The sequence below is a fragment of the Chiloscyllium punctatum genome, chromosome 6 (genome assembly GCF_047496795.1).
Source record: "Chiloscyllium punctatum isolate Juve2018m chromosome 6, sChiPun1.3, whole genome shotgun sequence".
In the NCBI taxonomy this organism is placed as follows: Eukaryota; Metazoa; Chordata; class Chondrichthyes; order Orectolobiformes; family Hemiscylliidae; genus Chiloscyllium; species Chiloscyllium punctatum.
In genome coordinates this window covers 9,542,494-9,558,430 of record NC_092744.1, presented here as the reverse complement: position 1 = coordinate 9,558,430, position 15,937 = coordinate 9,542,494, and the positions used below count along the sequence as shown (strand labels likewise).

Genomic DNA, 15,937 nt, shown 5'->3' with positions numbered 1-15,937 from the left:
AGTGAAGAAGGCATATGGCGTACTGGCTTTTATTGGTAGAGGAATTGAGTTCCGGAGTCCTGAGGTCATGTTGCAGTTGTATAAGACTCTGGTGAGGCTGCATCTGGAGTATTGCGTGCAGTTTTGGTCGCCATACTATAGGAAGGATGTGGAGGCACTGGAACGGGTGCAGAGGAGGTTTACCAAGATGTTGCCTGGTATGGTAGGAAGATTGTATGAGGAAAGGCTGAATCACTTGGGGCTGTTTTCATTGGAGAAAAGAAGGTTTAGGGCTGACTTGATAGAGGTGTACAAGATGATTAGGGGTTTAGATAGGGTTGACCGTGAGAACCTTTTTCCACGTATGGAGTCAGCTATTACAAGGGAGCATAGCTTTAAATTAAGGGGTGATAGGTATAGGACAGATGTTAGGGGTAGATTCTTTACTCAGCGAGTCGTGAGTTCATGGAATGCCCTGCCAGTAGCAGTGGTGGACTCTCCCTCTTTATGGGCATTTAAGCGGGCATTGGATAGGCATATGGAGGATAGTGGGCTAGTGTAGGTTAGGTGGGCTTGGATCGGCACAACATCGAGGGCCAAAGGGCCTGTACTGCGCTGTATTTTTGTATGTTCTATGTTCTATGTTCCTCAACCTTTCTTCATAAGACATGCCCTCCAGTCCAGGCAGCATCCTGGTAAATCTCCCCCTCACTTTCTCTAAAGCTTCCACATCTTTCCTATAGTGAGGTGACTAGAACTGAACACAATATTCCAAGTGTGGTCTAACCAGGGCTCTATAGAGCTGCAGCATAACCTCGTGGCTCTTAAACTCAATCCCCCTGCTAATGACAGCCAATACACTTTATGCCTTCTTAACAACCCTGTCAACTTGGGTGGCACGTTTGAGGGATCTGTGGACATGGATCCCAAGATCCCTCTGCTTCTCCATTAATGTGAAGACATCAGCTGTAATTCCAGTTTGAGCTGTGTTTACCGCATTAAACCTTTCCTTTCACTCTACAGTTTATGTACACAAGTGTTTCCATTGAATCTTTGGCCATTCTACGTACTGTTAGCTCATTCCTCCCACATGAGAGTTTTTGGCCAGTATTTACTCCCTAGTCAACAGCAAAAAAAAACAGCAGATATGCAACTAATTTATCCCGTTGTTGTTTGTCAAATGTTGCTGGCACCCGAAGCCTCGAAAATTTTCTAAATACAAGCAGCCTCTGCTCTTCACTGTGTGAACCGCAGTGATTTGTTTTGAGGATGTGAGAAGGCCCTTTATTATATCAGCTTTAAATATACCTACTTGACAGTTGAATCCATTCAACTGTAGTTGTTAATTAATTTTCATTTCTTCTTTCTCTTGTGCAACATTGGCAAATGCAAATTTTGAGGCCTCTAGAAACGTGGAAAACAGAAACAGGAGTTGGCCATTCGGCCCTTCGAGCCTGCTCCCCCATTCAATATGATCATGGCTGACCACTGAACTCAGTCCCCTGTTCCTGCTTCCTCCCCTTGCTTTTAGATCCCTTTAACGCGAAGAACTATATCTAACGCCATGAAAGCATTTAATGTTTTAACCTCAACTGCTTTCTGTGGCAGAGAATTCCACAGGCTCCCCAGCATCTGTGTGCAGAAATTTCTCCTCATCTCAGTCCAACTTTGTGTCCTTAGACTGTGAGCACCGGTTCGGGATTCTCACATCATTGGGAACACCCTTCCTGCTTTTACCCAAACTAGTCCTGTTGGAGTTTTACAGGTTTCTCCAAGATCCCGCCTTATTCTTCTAAACTCCAGTGAATATAATCCCAACTGATCTAGACTGTTGAATTGCCCTTGGACTGAGTGGCTTGTTATGCCACTTCAGAGGGTGGTTGATGGTCAGTCCTACTGCAATGGGTTTGGAGTTACATGAAGGCGAGACCAGGAAAGGGTGGCAGATTTCCTTCTGTGAAGGATATGAGGGAACCAGATGGATTTTTATATCAATCAATGGTAGTTCTACTATCATCCTGACTGAGACTATCATTTTAATTCTAAATAATATTAATTGAATTTAAATTCCACCGTGATCATGGTGGGGTTTGGCCCTATGTCCATAGAGTGTTACCTTAGGCCTTTAGGTAGTATCATTACTCTGCTAACACCACAAAGCTAAACCAAAGTTTGAACAAGTTGGTCAGCGCCTCCCAAATTTTAATTGAGTTACCATTACTATGGGAAATGACAGTTCCATAAGAAATTGGAAATTCTGGTCCCATTGTGACTGTGTGCATGACCTCTGGTAAACTAAAGTCTCATTGTTTAACCCAACATGCTCCATTTTAATTGCCGCATCTTGTTATGGGTATTGACCAGCAGCAAGTGTTTGCAACCCAGTAAAAATGAGAAGTATGTAAATGGGCAGCAGGTTAGACATACCTGCAACTTGTTCACATGCCAAGTTTTCCACCCACCAGTTCTGGACTGTCAGTGATAGCCTGCTGTAACTTGTATTGTTCAGGTGTGGGTTGGCAGGAAATTATGGTTTCTGGAACAATGGAAACCATGAATTACCTCAAGGAAGAACCCTTAAATGTTCAAAGTTAAAAATCACACTACATCAGGTTTTATTCCAATAGGTTTAAACACTAGCTTTCGGATCACTGCTCCTTCATTAGGTGGTTGTCCTGCGATCACCCTATTACAACCACCTGATGAAGGAACAGTGCTCTGAAAGCTGGTGCTTCCAATTAAACCTGTTGGACTATAACCTGGTGTTTTGTGAATTTTAACATTGTACACCCCAGTCCAACACCAGCATCTCGAAATCATGGCGATCCTTCGATGTTGCTAGTGTTTAAAGAACAAAGCTGTATTTGAGGCCAAAAAGGTTGGATAGGCTGGGACTTTTTTCACTGGAGTGTAGGAGGTTGAGAGGTGACCTTCTAGAAGTTTATAAGATCATGAGGGGTAGAGATAGACTTAATGGTAGCTGTCTTTTCCCCAAGATGGGGGATTTTAAGACTAGGAGACACATTTAAAATGAGAGGAGATAGATTTAAAAAAGACATGAGCAAAGTTTTTACACCGAGAGTGGTTCACGTGTGGAATAAACTTCTTGAGGAAGTGGTGGATGTGGGCAGAGTTACAATATTTAAAACACATTTGGATAGGCACATGAATAGGAAAGGTTTAGAGGGATATGGGCCAGGAACAGGCAGGTGGGGTCTAGTTTCATCAGGGATTATGTTTGGCATCGAATGGTTGGACTGAAGGGTCTGTTTCAATTCTGTAACACTCTATGATGAAGATTCAAACAGGTCTAAATGTAGACAGAAAAATTGTTAATGTCCCTGTTATAGCATGGGGAATAAAATTAGCCATGGCTCTCACTTCCATAACAAGCAAGTATCCCTCTAAGGATCACCTCTCATTCTTCTGTATTCCAATGGGTAGGGCTCAATCTACTCAACGTCTCTTCATAACACATTCTCTTCATCCCTGGTATCAGCCTAGTGAATCTTTTCCACACTGCCTCCAATGTTAAGATAGACCTTATTAGAACATACAAGATTCTGAGGGGATTTGACCATGTGGATGCAAAAAGGTTGTGTCTGCTTGTGGGAGAGTCAAGGACTTGAGAACATGACCTGAGAGTAAGGAGTCACACATTTAAGACAGAGGGTGAGGAGAAATCTATTCTCTGAGAGGGTAGTGAATCTGTGGAATCCACAGAGAGGTCAAAGGTGGGTTAAGTATATGCAAGGCTGAGACAGATATTTAATCAGTAAGGGAATCAAGAGTTATTGGCAAAAGGCAGGAAAGCATGTTTGAGGATCATCAGATCATCCATGATCTCATTGAATGGAGGAGCCGACTTAGAGTCATAGAGATGTACAGCACGGAAACAGACCCTTTGGTCCAACTCACTCATGCTGACTAGATATCCTAAATTAATCTAGTCCCATTTGCCAGCATTTGACCCACCTGCCTCTAAACTCTTTCTATTCTTATACCCATTCTGATACATTTTAAACATTGTAATTGTACCAGCCTCCACCACTTCCTCTGGCAGTTCATTCCATACACACACCACCCTCTGCATGAAAATGTCTCCCCTTAGATCCCTTTTAAATCTTTCCAGTCTCAGTCTAAACCTATACCCTCTAGTTTTGGACTCCCCTGCCCAGGGTAAAGGCCTTGTCTATTTACCCTATCCATTTGATGGACCAAATGGCCTAGTTTGGCTTCTATGTCTTATGGATTAGTGGTGCTGGAAGACCACAGCAGTTCAGACAGCACCCAATGAGCAGCGAAATCGACGTTTCAGGCAAAAGCCCTTCAATTTCGTCAAACGTCAATTTCGCTGCTCATTGGGTGCTGCCTGAACTGCTGTGCTCTTCCAGCACCACTAATCCAGAATTTGGTTTCCAGCATCTGCAGTTATTGTTTTTACTTCTATGTCTTATGGCCTTATGGTCTTTTGATTGCTTTGAAAATGAGTGAAAATATTTAAAAGAGACCAATGATGTGAGAATCAAACAAGAAAACGAGTCACCACTTTCAAGAAACACAAGAAGATCGCGAAACAGATGTTAAAGAATTCGCTTTTTTTTTGCCTTTTGAGAAACTCTTAGTGGAACTCACTTCCGAATGCTCCAAAGAACTGTACCAATCAACACCCACGCACCCCCAACACCCCATGCCCAGCCTCAGCTTCAGTAAAATAAATGAGACGTTAATTTATTGGCCTTCCTATACGTCCTTTATGAATGTGACTTCAAAGTTTCTCAACTCTGGGAGCATGCTAAAAACCCATCATCACCCACTCATCCGGTAGCACATTCAGAGCAGGCTGCTGTTGGCAGCTCTTGTATTTTCTTGTGTTTTTCAGCTGTGATTGGATATGAGACCAACAACAAATATGAAGTTAAGAACATAATCGGCCAGCAGATCTACTTTGTCACCGAAAAGTCTAACTTCTGCTGCAAAATGTGCTGCGGGTCAAAGCGTGCTTTCAAAATTCAACTTGTGGACAATATGGGAACAGAGGTAATCCGCATGAAACGAACCTTGCGGTGTCAGAGTTGCTGGTGTCCATGCTGTTTGCAGAAGGTGAGTGATTGATTAAAAAAACACTGGTGATTCATCCAGCTTCTTACTTCTTTGTCCACACATGTTAAAGTGTGCCTGCTCTAGGTTAATGAAAGCATCGCTCTCTGTACCACCTCCATTTGCACTGCTATGCTCTTTTCCTCTTCACGAGTCACACAACAGCAGGTTATTGTCCAACAGGTTGATTTGAAATCACAAGCTTTTGGAGTGCTGCCCCTTCGTCTGGTGAAGACACTTGACCTGATGAAGGAGCAGAGCTCCAAAAGCCAGGGATTTCAAATAAACCTGTTGGACTGTAACCTGGTGTCGTGTGACTTGTGACTTTGTCCAACCCCAGTCCAACACTGGTGCCCCCACATCATGGCATTTGCTAATCTTTACTTTGGAGTTTAGTATTTCAAGTCCCGTTCCGGAGCTGAAAACAAGATCCAGGCTGACAGTTCAATATAAGACAACGTCAGTGTGGCATTGTTGGAGGCTCGGCCTTTGATATTCAGGAGCCTGTGAACATTCAGACATGGTTGTAAATGACCTCATGGTCCCCTTTGAAAGGAATCTCACCCTAGTGACATCACCACTATTTGTACTCAACCAACAACACTTTAAAATAATCTGATAACATTGCTATTTTTTTATTTCTGATCCATGACTACACTTCAATAGAACATCATTGGCTGTAAAATATATTGGGGCATCCGGAGAAAGGCAAATTGATCTTTCAGCTAGTTCATTGAATCCCTACAGTGTAGAAACAGGCCATTCAGCCCACACTGGCCAGCAGGAGAGAATCCCATCCCTGCATTTCCCATAGCCAATCCACATAAGCTACCCAGCTTTGGACTGTGGGAGGAAAGCAGAGCACCTGTGAACAGACACAGGGAGAACATACAAACTCCACACAGGCAATTGCCCAAGGATGGAATTGAACCAGGGTCTACTAGTGCTGTGAGGTAGTGGTTCTAACCACTGAGCCACCATACCACCCAGTTACTGTCCACCACTTTTTATTAAATAATGATGTGGTGGTGCTGGTATAGACTGGGGTGGGCAAAGTCAGAATTCATACAACACCAGGTTATAGTCCAACAGGTTTATTTGAAATCACAAGTTTTTTTGGAGTTTTCGGAGCAGATTTCACCTGATGAAGGAGCAGCGCTCCGAAAGCTTGTGATTTCAAATAAATCTATTGGACTATAACCTGGTGTCATGTGACTTCTGACTGTTTTTATTTATTCACAGGATGTGGGCATTGCTGGCTAAGATATCATTTATTGCCCGAATCTAAATTGCAATTGAACTGAGTGAGTGTTAGGCTACTTCAGAAGGCAGTTAAGAGCGAACCTCATTGCTGTGGGTCTGGCATCATATTTAGGCCATTCCGGGTGCAGTCACCTTCCCGAAAAGGCTTTGGTGCATCAGATGGGACTTTCCTGACAGCCATCAGTAGTTTCATGGTCACCATTAGACTCCTTATTCCAGATTTGCATTAAATTCAAATTCCACCATCTGCCATGACGGGATTCGAACCCAGATCCCCAGAAAATTAACAAGACAGAGATTACTGGAACATCTCTGCAAGTTGGGCACTTTCTGTGGAGAGGAATCAGACCCACAGCATTGACTCTTAACTGCCCTCTGGGTAATTAGGAATGGGCAATAAATGCTGGCCTCGCCAGTGACACACTCACCCTGCAAACTTATTAAAAAAAGAATCTTCAGCACATTACCTGGGGGTCCGGATTGATGGGAGAAAGTGAGGACTGCAGATGCTGGAGATTAGAGTCAAAAGTGTGGTGCTGGAAAAGCACAGCAGGTCAGGCAGCATCTGAGGAGCAGGAAAATCGGGCAAAAACCCTTCATCAGGGATGATTCTATTAGTTGAACATCCAGCTTGCTTTATAATTCCCGTCCTCTTGATGAGCTGAAGGGCCTTTTCCTGTGCTGTAGACCTCCGTGACTTGATGACTCAATGGCAGTGGATCCAACATTTTCAACATCAACTCCCTCTCTCTGGGCAGGAAGAGAGAGCAACGACCTTCTGCAATGTGCTCATTCTCAATCAGATGGGAATATTAACATGCATTGACCAATATTCAATGACTCATTCCTCCATCATCTGAGTTTTTGAAGCAGGTATTGTCATACAACAAAGAGAAAGGCCATTCAGCCCATCAAGTCTGCATCAAAAACAAGCCCCTAACTATTCCAGCCTATATGGATGAGAATTGGCTGCTCATCCTGCACATATATGTTGACTGTTTGAAAATATACGCAAGATTAACACTTGGTCAATGGAAACCACTCTCCCACCCCCAACTGCATAGCTGGTGGGAGAAAAAGAATCCTGGAATTTCTGGATCAGACTGACTGGTATCCATTAGAACCCTGTTCTTTGAGACAATCAGCCTGATTTTTAAAAGAGTAGCAGTCATCATTAGATTGACACTCCGCACTTTTTTGTTGTTAAGAAAGGGCTTTGCATTTCTGGCAGGAGGCTTTCTTATGGATTCTTCATAGATAGGGAGTGAACCTTAAATTAGTCTCTATCCCAATAATACAGAATAGTCAGGTGAAGCCAAGACACTTCCCTGTTTACACATCAATATTTGACCCATTCGGAGGTTTAAGTGTCTATGAGCCACTTTGACAGCTCTTTGAAAGGGTAAATATGAGGTTAGAACGCCAGGTGGGAAGGGTACCAGGTGAGTTGGATGCCAATGATTAGGATGCCAGAAAGTAAATCATGAAGTGTGTCAATAAAGTGATTGAGTGTTTAGGGTGGATTGGTATGAGTTGAGGATATCAGGTCTGTTGAGGAGAGAGAGTCTGGAGTTGAGGGGTGGTGTTGGATCATAGGTGCAGAGAGGTGTGTCAGGTCCCCAAGTGAGGGGTTTTCTTAGGTCCCAAGGGAGGATGGTGAGGGGGGTGTGGATAATGTCAGGTCCTGGGGCGAGAAAGAGTATTAGGTCAGGCTCCAGCAGCTGTGTGGTGGGGTGGTGTCATAGAATTTGACTGTGTGTGTGTGTGTGTGTGTGTGTGTGTGTCTGTGTGTGTGTGTGTCTGTGTGTATAAGTATATGTATGCGCCTGTATGTTTGCGTGTACATGTGTGTGTGTTCCTGTGTGTGTGATCCTGTATGTGCACATAGTGCATGTGTTCATGTGCGAGTGTGCGCGTGTGTGTGTGAGTTTTATGACTATCCATTAATTACACTTACTTTTACTGAGTAACTGCTGTGAATTCAACAGAGAGTTCCTGGTGGAATCTTCAATTTCCTGGTAATTCCCCCAAAGTTCCCAACATACAACTCCCATTTATGTTACAGAAAAGACTCCCTGGTCATCAAAAAATCATAGACTTTATGTAATCTTTTATTTATAGTCCAAAAAACTCACTTCTGACTCACTTAGAGCTGGTGAATTGTGAAAGTTATTGGACAAAGGTTGGGTTTGAGAAAATGCTGTGTGAACTGAATAGCAAACTCATACTGACTGACCAGCGTTTGTTAATTTCAACACTTGAGAAAACAAGTTTAGGTCACTCATGTTCCTGTCAACAGAACGGTTTTTTGTCATGATGATATTTGGCTGTCTGATTGTGATGGAAGTGTCAGTGATAGAGTTTTGAAATGAAAGCTGCTTTATTAAATGGGATTCTAATATCCCACACTTTGCATCATTCTGTTTCTCTTTCTTTGCACTGATCTCTTTCGTCCACAGTTGGAAGTACAAGCCCCTCCAGGGGAACCTATTAGCTACGTGATCCAGAAATGGCACCCATGCTTACCCAAGTTTGTCATTCAAGATAAAAACACAGTTCCTGTTTTGAAGATCCTCGGCCCGTGCTGTCTTTCTAGTTGCGGCCATCCAATTAAGTTCAAGGTAAGCTCTTTTGGAGATGTCAGAAGGGATTGTTTGCATTAGTCCAACTGGTGCAGAGTGGTATAGATATGCTGATTGGCAGGTGTCTTTTCCCAAGGGTGAGAAATTTCAAGTCTAAGGGGTATATTTGTAAGGTGAGAGGAGAAGGCTTTTTTACACAGAGAGTGTTTTTTGTGTGAAATGAACTTTCAGAGGAAGTGGTGGTACAGGCAGTGGGATGAGCTTAGTTTGGGAACATGGTCAGCATGGATGAGTTGGGTGAAGGGTCTGTTTCCATGTTGTATGACTCTATAATAAGATGAAGAAGTGGAATTCTCTGCTACAGAGAGGCCAAAGTATTGAATGTTTTCAGGAAGGAATTTGATATAGATCCTAGGACTCAAGCTCTCACAGGGTATGGGAGGGAAAGAAGGAATAGGGGACTGAGTTGGATGATCAGCCATGATCATATTAAATGGCGGGGCAGGCTCAAAGGGCTGAATAGCCTCTTGTTGTTCCTGTTTTCTGCATTTTTACGAAAGACCACAGGATACATTGTCTGAATTATTTTTCATTCCTTCAGATGTTGGATGTCAGCAGTGATCCAACGCGTTAGTAATTAGGTGTTGGTTGTCTATTGAACGTTAAAGAGAGATCTCAATTTTTAAATATATTCCAATAACTCTTGGTGGATAAGAAGTCAGCTTCACAAACACTGAATGGTCAAGAACATTGGGATTTTTATAGTGTCATTCATAGGTTCTGGATGCCCTAAAGCACTTTAAAACCATGAAAGAAATGTACTCAGCATTGCAGAGGAGGGACATGCAGCAGTTATTCATGTGTAGCAAGATCCCACAAAGAGAAATTAAATAATTGGCCAAATAATAATGGCTAGTACTTACTTAAATCGTGCCACAACTTCCCACCAGTTTCAGTCTGTTCAGTTTCACTAGGCAATTCGGGTTAAGATGAGCTTATATAAAATAGATCATACATCCTTTACCTTTAAATACAAAGATACTACAAAGGCAAGGGGTCCTGACAACATTCTGGCATTATTCCTGAAGCTGTGTCCTCCAGAACTACTTTGCCTCCTAGCTAAGCTGCTCCAGTTCAGCTAGAGTACTGGAATCTACCCAATGATATGGAAAATTGTCGTGGTATGTTCTATCCACAAAAAAAGTCAATTAACCCAGCTGATTACAGCCTCACCTGGCAACTCTCAATCATGAGTTGAAAGTGTGTTGCTGGAAAAGCACAGCATTTAAGGAGCAGGAAAATCGATATTTTGGTCCAGAGTCTTTCATCAGGAATGAAATCAGGAACTTTCAATCATGAGCCAAGTGTTGGGAGGGTGTTATCAAGCATAATTTGCAAAGAGAATAACCTGCTCACTGGTACTCAGTTGAGCTCCACTAAGGCAACTCAACTCCTAATCTCATTACAGGGTGGCACAGTGTCTCAGTGGTTAGCACTGCTGCCTCATAGCACCAGGCACCCGGGTTCAATTCCAGCCTCAGGTGACTGTCTATGTGGAGTTTGTGCATTCTCCCCATACCTGCATGGGCTTCTTCTGGGTGCTCCAGTTTCCTCCCACAGTCCAAAGATGTGCGGGTTAGGTGAATTGGCCATGCTAAATTGTCCGGAGTGTTTGGTGCATTAATCAGAGGGAAATGGGTCTGGGTGGGTTACTCTTCAGAGGGTTGGTGTGGATATGTTGAGTTGAAGAGCCTGTTCCACGCTGTAGGGAATCTAATCTAATCTAATCTGGCAGATATGGACAAAAGAACAAAACTCCAAAGTTCAGATGAGAATGACTGTCCTTGATCTCAAGGCAGCATTTGACTGAGAATAGGATATCACTATTGGAGTTCCTCTGAGCAGTGTGCTAGGCTAAATAATCATTAGCTTTTTTTATCAATGATCCTCCCTCCATCATAAAGTCAGAGATGGGGATATTTGCCAATGTTTGCACAGTGTTCAGTGACTCCTCAGACACTGTCCACATGCAGCAAATCCTGGACAGCATCCAAGTTAGGCTGATAAGTGGTAAGTAACATTCAGGACACATAAGTGCCATTTCCAAAATGACAGCACCAAACCACTGTCTCTTTACATTCAATAGTAGTTCCATCACTGAATCCCCCACTATCAATATCCTCAGGTTTATCATTAGCCAGAAGCTATCTGAAAATGCCATATAAATACTGTGACTGCAAAAGCAGGTCAGGGGCTCAGAATTGTGTAGCAAATAACTAACTCCTGTCTCCTAAATGCTTGCCTACTCGAGTTTGCGATGGAATACTCCCTATTTTCCTGCAGCTCCAACAACACTCAAGAAACTTGACAACATCCAGAACAAAGCAGCTTGTTTAAATTGGCACCCCATTGACCATAGTGAACATTCACTCTTTTCCCTCCCAGTGCACAGTTGCAGCAGTGTGTCCTATCTACAAAATACCCTGAACAGCTCAAAAAGCACCTTCAATAGCACCTTCCAAACCTGTGACCTCAGCAAGTAGCAAGTTAATTGCAGCAGATGCATAAGTGCTCTCTGTGGTGTCAGATCGCAAACCGAATGGATCTGTTCAAATTGGTGATGAATGAACATAATCTGAGTATGGCGGTACAGGGAAAAATATATTGACTGACACTAACAAAAAGAGTGTAACTAAACTCGTAAACAGTTCAATATTCACCAGGGTGGACAGAAACAATAAATTCTGGGAACTTCTACTAGAGCAGTAATCCAATCCACCATCTATAATTCGCTTGGAGATTATACAGTTTCAATAGGACAGTTTGAAATGTTCTAATTCACAGGTACAATGTTACTTCTTTAACTTCCCTGAGACAAGATCAGAAGTCACACAACACCAGGTTATAGTCAAACAGGTTTGTTTGAAATCTCAAGCTTTCAGAGCATTGCTCCTTCATCAGGTCCAACCCAGACCAACACCAGCACTCCACATCATGGCTTCCCTGAGACAGATGAACTGGGCATTTATCTGGGCCCGTGCTACATGAAAAATGGATTCTTGTAACTGCCTCAAATTAATTTAATATTAATGTTAGTTATATTTCATGAATACTTTGTGTGAAGCATTTTGTGATATCCTGAAGACATGTATGTTTTATGTGCGATCTGTACCACTGCACATCACATTGTATGAGCTCTCTGTACTACCGTGGACCCTAAGGTGGACGTGTTGCCACTATTTTCTTACAGGGTAGGGATGTACAGGGCTTGCTTAGTCTAGTGTGGTGGGGGAAAATTGCTTGGTAGGCTAATGAGAAGAGAATCAACGTTTCGGGCATAAAGGGCTTTTGCCTGAAACATTGATTCTCCTGCTCCTCGGACCTGACCTACTGTGCTTTTCCAGCACCACACTCTCGACTCTGATCTCCAGCATCTGCAGTCCTCACTTTCTCCTAGGTTAATGAGAAGGGAATGTTGTCTTAAACAAGATGCAGTTTATTAGATGATTGTGGCTATGTACAAGTGACAGAGATATGAAAGGCACTGTTACAGAAATTGTGAGGACAACGCAAATGTTTGCCATTTCTTCTTCAAGTTCCTAAGCTGATCTTTCACCAAGTCCAGGTGACACAAGTGGAGCGGACTTAAGGCACTTCTCAACATTAACCCTTTCAGACCCTTACACATCTCATCCCAAACCTTTTTTAATCCCTATTGTGAATTTGTATATTTTTGTCTTTATAATTACTTCTACCATTATCCCATCTCTTCCTAGCCCCCTGACTCTGTGTGAAGTTTGCACATTCTTCAAGTGTCCGCATGGGTTTCCTCCGGGTGCTCCGATTTCCTCCTACAATCCAAAGATGTGCAGGTTAGCTGGATTGGCCATGCTCAATTGCCCATAGTGTCCCGAGATATGCAGGTGAGGTGAATTAGCCATGAGAAATGTAGGGTTACAGGGATAGTGGGCCTGGGTGGGATGCTCTTCAAAAGGTCAGTGTGGACTCAATGGGTCCAATGGCCTGCTTCCACACCATAGGGATTCTACGATTTGATGATTTCAGACATTCAGGCAGTTTGGGGAGTTATACTCCCAGAACATGCTCTCTTTGGACATTGTTGGGCCTCTGAGTGAAAGACCGTTGGCAGTGTGTCCCAAGAAGTGAACCGATTTCTTGGAAGAGTGTTTTCGTCATTGAAGGTGAGATGTTTGGTTTGTAGGCTTTAAATTGCCTACATCCTCTGACCATGTTTCTTGACTATTTCCCATCATCCATGAGGCGCAGTATGCCTTGAAGACTTTGTAGATATATTGAAGTAATCTGGTGCAAAATCTTTGGGAAGAGGGAGGAAATTCTGATGGGCTGTGCATTGAACCAAAACATCCCAAATGGTGTGTAAATCTGATAAGGAGTTGTGTCAGCTTTTGATGAGTGCCAAATGAGTAGAAAAAGTGCAATAGAAAACCAAGGAAGGACACCTTGCATTGACCATCATCAGTGCTATGACTGCAGTACGACAGGATTACATGAAGATAATGTTACGGAATACATGATAGAGATAATGAAATTCCATCCTTTTTTGGTTATTATAGATAAAGCACAAGCAGACTACCAGCAAGTACGGCCAAAGTTTATATTTATGAATTTTTGATACAGAAATCTGCTCAAGCTGCAACTGTGTAAAATAGAAAATTGTCATGCAGCTGGATATTATTTATTGGTTGTTTTTGCACTTCTTGAGTAAGGTCTTATTCTGTGTTTGAACAAGAACCATGATTGCCGGTTTTGTTCTGACAGTGTTCTTTTTGAAAGAGAGTATCATTTGGTCAAAGAAAATGGTGACAAGTCTAAACAGATTCAGTGTCCAAGCAAGTTGAATGTGAGTGAGTTTTGAGAAGACTTGTAGCTCAGGTTGAGGTTCTGAATGTGGGTTTGCTCGCTGAGCTGGAAGGTTCATTTTCAGGCATTTCATCACATCATCAGTGAGCCTCTGGTGAATCACTGGTGGTATGACCTGCTTTTTATTTATGTGATTAGGCTTCCTTGGGTTGGTGATGTCATTTCCTGTTCTTTTTCTTGGGGGGGTGGGTGGTAAATGGGATGCAAGTCAATGTGTTTGTTGATAGAGTTCCGATTGGAGTGTCATGCTTCGAGGAATTCTCACGCATCTCTCTGGCTTGTCCTAGGATGGATGTGTTGTACCAGTCGAAGTGGTGTCCTTCCTCATCTGTATGTAAGGATACTAGTGAGAATGGGCCATGTCTTTTTGTGGCTAGTTGATGTTCATGTACCCTGCTGGCTAGTTTTCTGCCTGTTCGTCCAATGTAATGTTTGTTACAGTTCTTGTAAGGTATGTTGTAAATGACATTAGTTTTATCTGTTGCCTGTATAGGCTCTTTTAAGTTCACTAATGGCTGTTTGAGTGTGTTGGTGGGTTTGTGGGCTACCATGATGCCAAGGGGTCTGAGTAGGAGAAAGTGAGCACAGCAGCTGCTGGAGATCAGAGTCGAGAGTGTGATCCTGGAAAAGCACAGTCGGTCAGGCAGCATCCGAGGAGCAGGAGAATCGACGTTTCAGGCATAAGTCCTTCATCAGGAATGAGGCTTGTGGGTCATCATCCTCTGCCATTTCCTCCATCTGCAAACAGACCCCACCACAGAGATATATTTTTCTCCCCCTTCCGAAAAGACCATTCGCACCGCAACTCCTTCATCAGGTCCACACCCTCCAACTGCCCACTCCTGGCACCTTTCCCTGCCACCGTAGGATGTGCAAAACCTGCACTGACACCACTCCCCTCACCTCTGTCCAAGACCCCGAGGGGTCCTTCCACATCTGTCAGAAATTCACCTGCACCTCTCCCAATGTCATCCACTGTGTCCGTTGCTCCCGGTGTGGTCTCCTCTACATTGGGGAGACAGAACACCTTTTTGTGGATCGTTTCAGAGAACGTCTCTGGGACACCCGCACCCACAGTTCAACTCCCCCTCCCACTCCGTCAAGGAAATACAGGTCACCTCCACCGCCAAACTGTCACCTGGAGGAGGAACACCTCATATTTCGCCGTGGGATCTTGCAACCATGTGGGATAAATGTAGATTTCAACAGCTTTCTTATTTCCCATCCCCCCCCCACATTATCCCAGTCCCAAGCCTCCAACTCGGCACCATCCTCTGGACCAGTCCATCACTGTCCCCTCTGACATACCACCTTCTCCCTCAACTTCATCCACCTATGGCTTTCCCAGTTATCTCCCCCTAACCCCACCACCCCTTTCATTTATCTCTCAGCCCCGGCCCACATGCCTCATTCCTGATGAAGAGCTTATACCCAGTGGGCCTGAGTAGTGTGGCAGTCATTGCTGAGATGCCTTAATGTAGGGGAGAGTGGTTAGGGTTTCTGGACGGGTTTGGTCTGCTTGTTTGGGTTTATTGCTGAGAAATCGGCGGACTGTGTTCACTGGGTACCCATTCTTTTTGAATACGCTGTATAGGTGATTTTCCTCTGCTCTTTGTAATTCCTCTGTGCTGCAGTGTGTGGTAGCTTATTGACATAATGGTTTAATGTGGCTTTGTTTGTGGATGTTGGGATAATTGTTTCTGTAGTTCAGTATTTGGTCTGTATGTGTTGTTTTCCTGCAGACGCTGGTTTGAAGTTCCCCATTGGCTGTTTGCTCTACTGTAACATCTAGGAATGGCAGTTTGTTGTTGTTGTTCTCTTTAGTGAGTTTTATGCCAGTAAGGGTATTGTCGATGGTCTTGAAGGTTTCCTCGAACTTGTTTCGTTTAGTGATGACAAAAGTGTCATCCATGTGGTGGACCCAAAGTTTGGGTTGGATGGTTGACAGAGCTGTTTGTTCGAGTCTCTGCATTACTGCCTTTGCTAAGAATCCTGATAACGGAGATCCTATGGGTACTTCATGGCTGATGAAGTTGGTGGTGTTTGGTGTATGTGTCTTTGGTTCTTCTAATAGTGTAGTCAGTGTTTCCTTGGCCAGGTTGATGTTGATG

General features: G+C 43.4%; 1 protein-coding gene across 1 annotated transcript in view; it reads left to right on the top strand.

Moving 5' to 3' along the window:
• Positions 1–15,937, top strand: part of LOC140478460 (phospholipid scramblase 1-like) — a 34,037-nt gene that overhangs the window by 2,637 nt on the left and 15,463 nt on the right. Inside the window, exons 3-4 of the mRNA XM_072571717.1 lie at positions 4,862–5,082; positions 8,802–8,963. Of these exons, the coding sequence (XP_072427818.1) occupies positions 4,862–5,082; positions 8,802–8,963 (383 nt within the window). The remainder of the gene's footprint in view (positions 1–4,861; positions 5,083–8,801; positions 8,964–15,937) is intronic.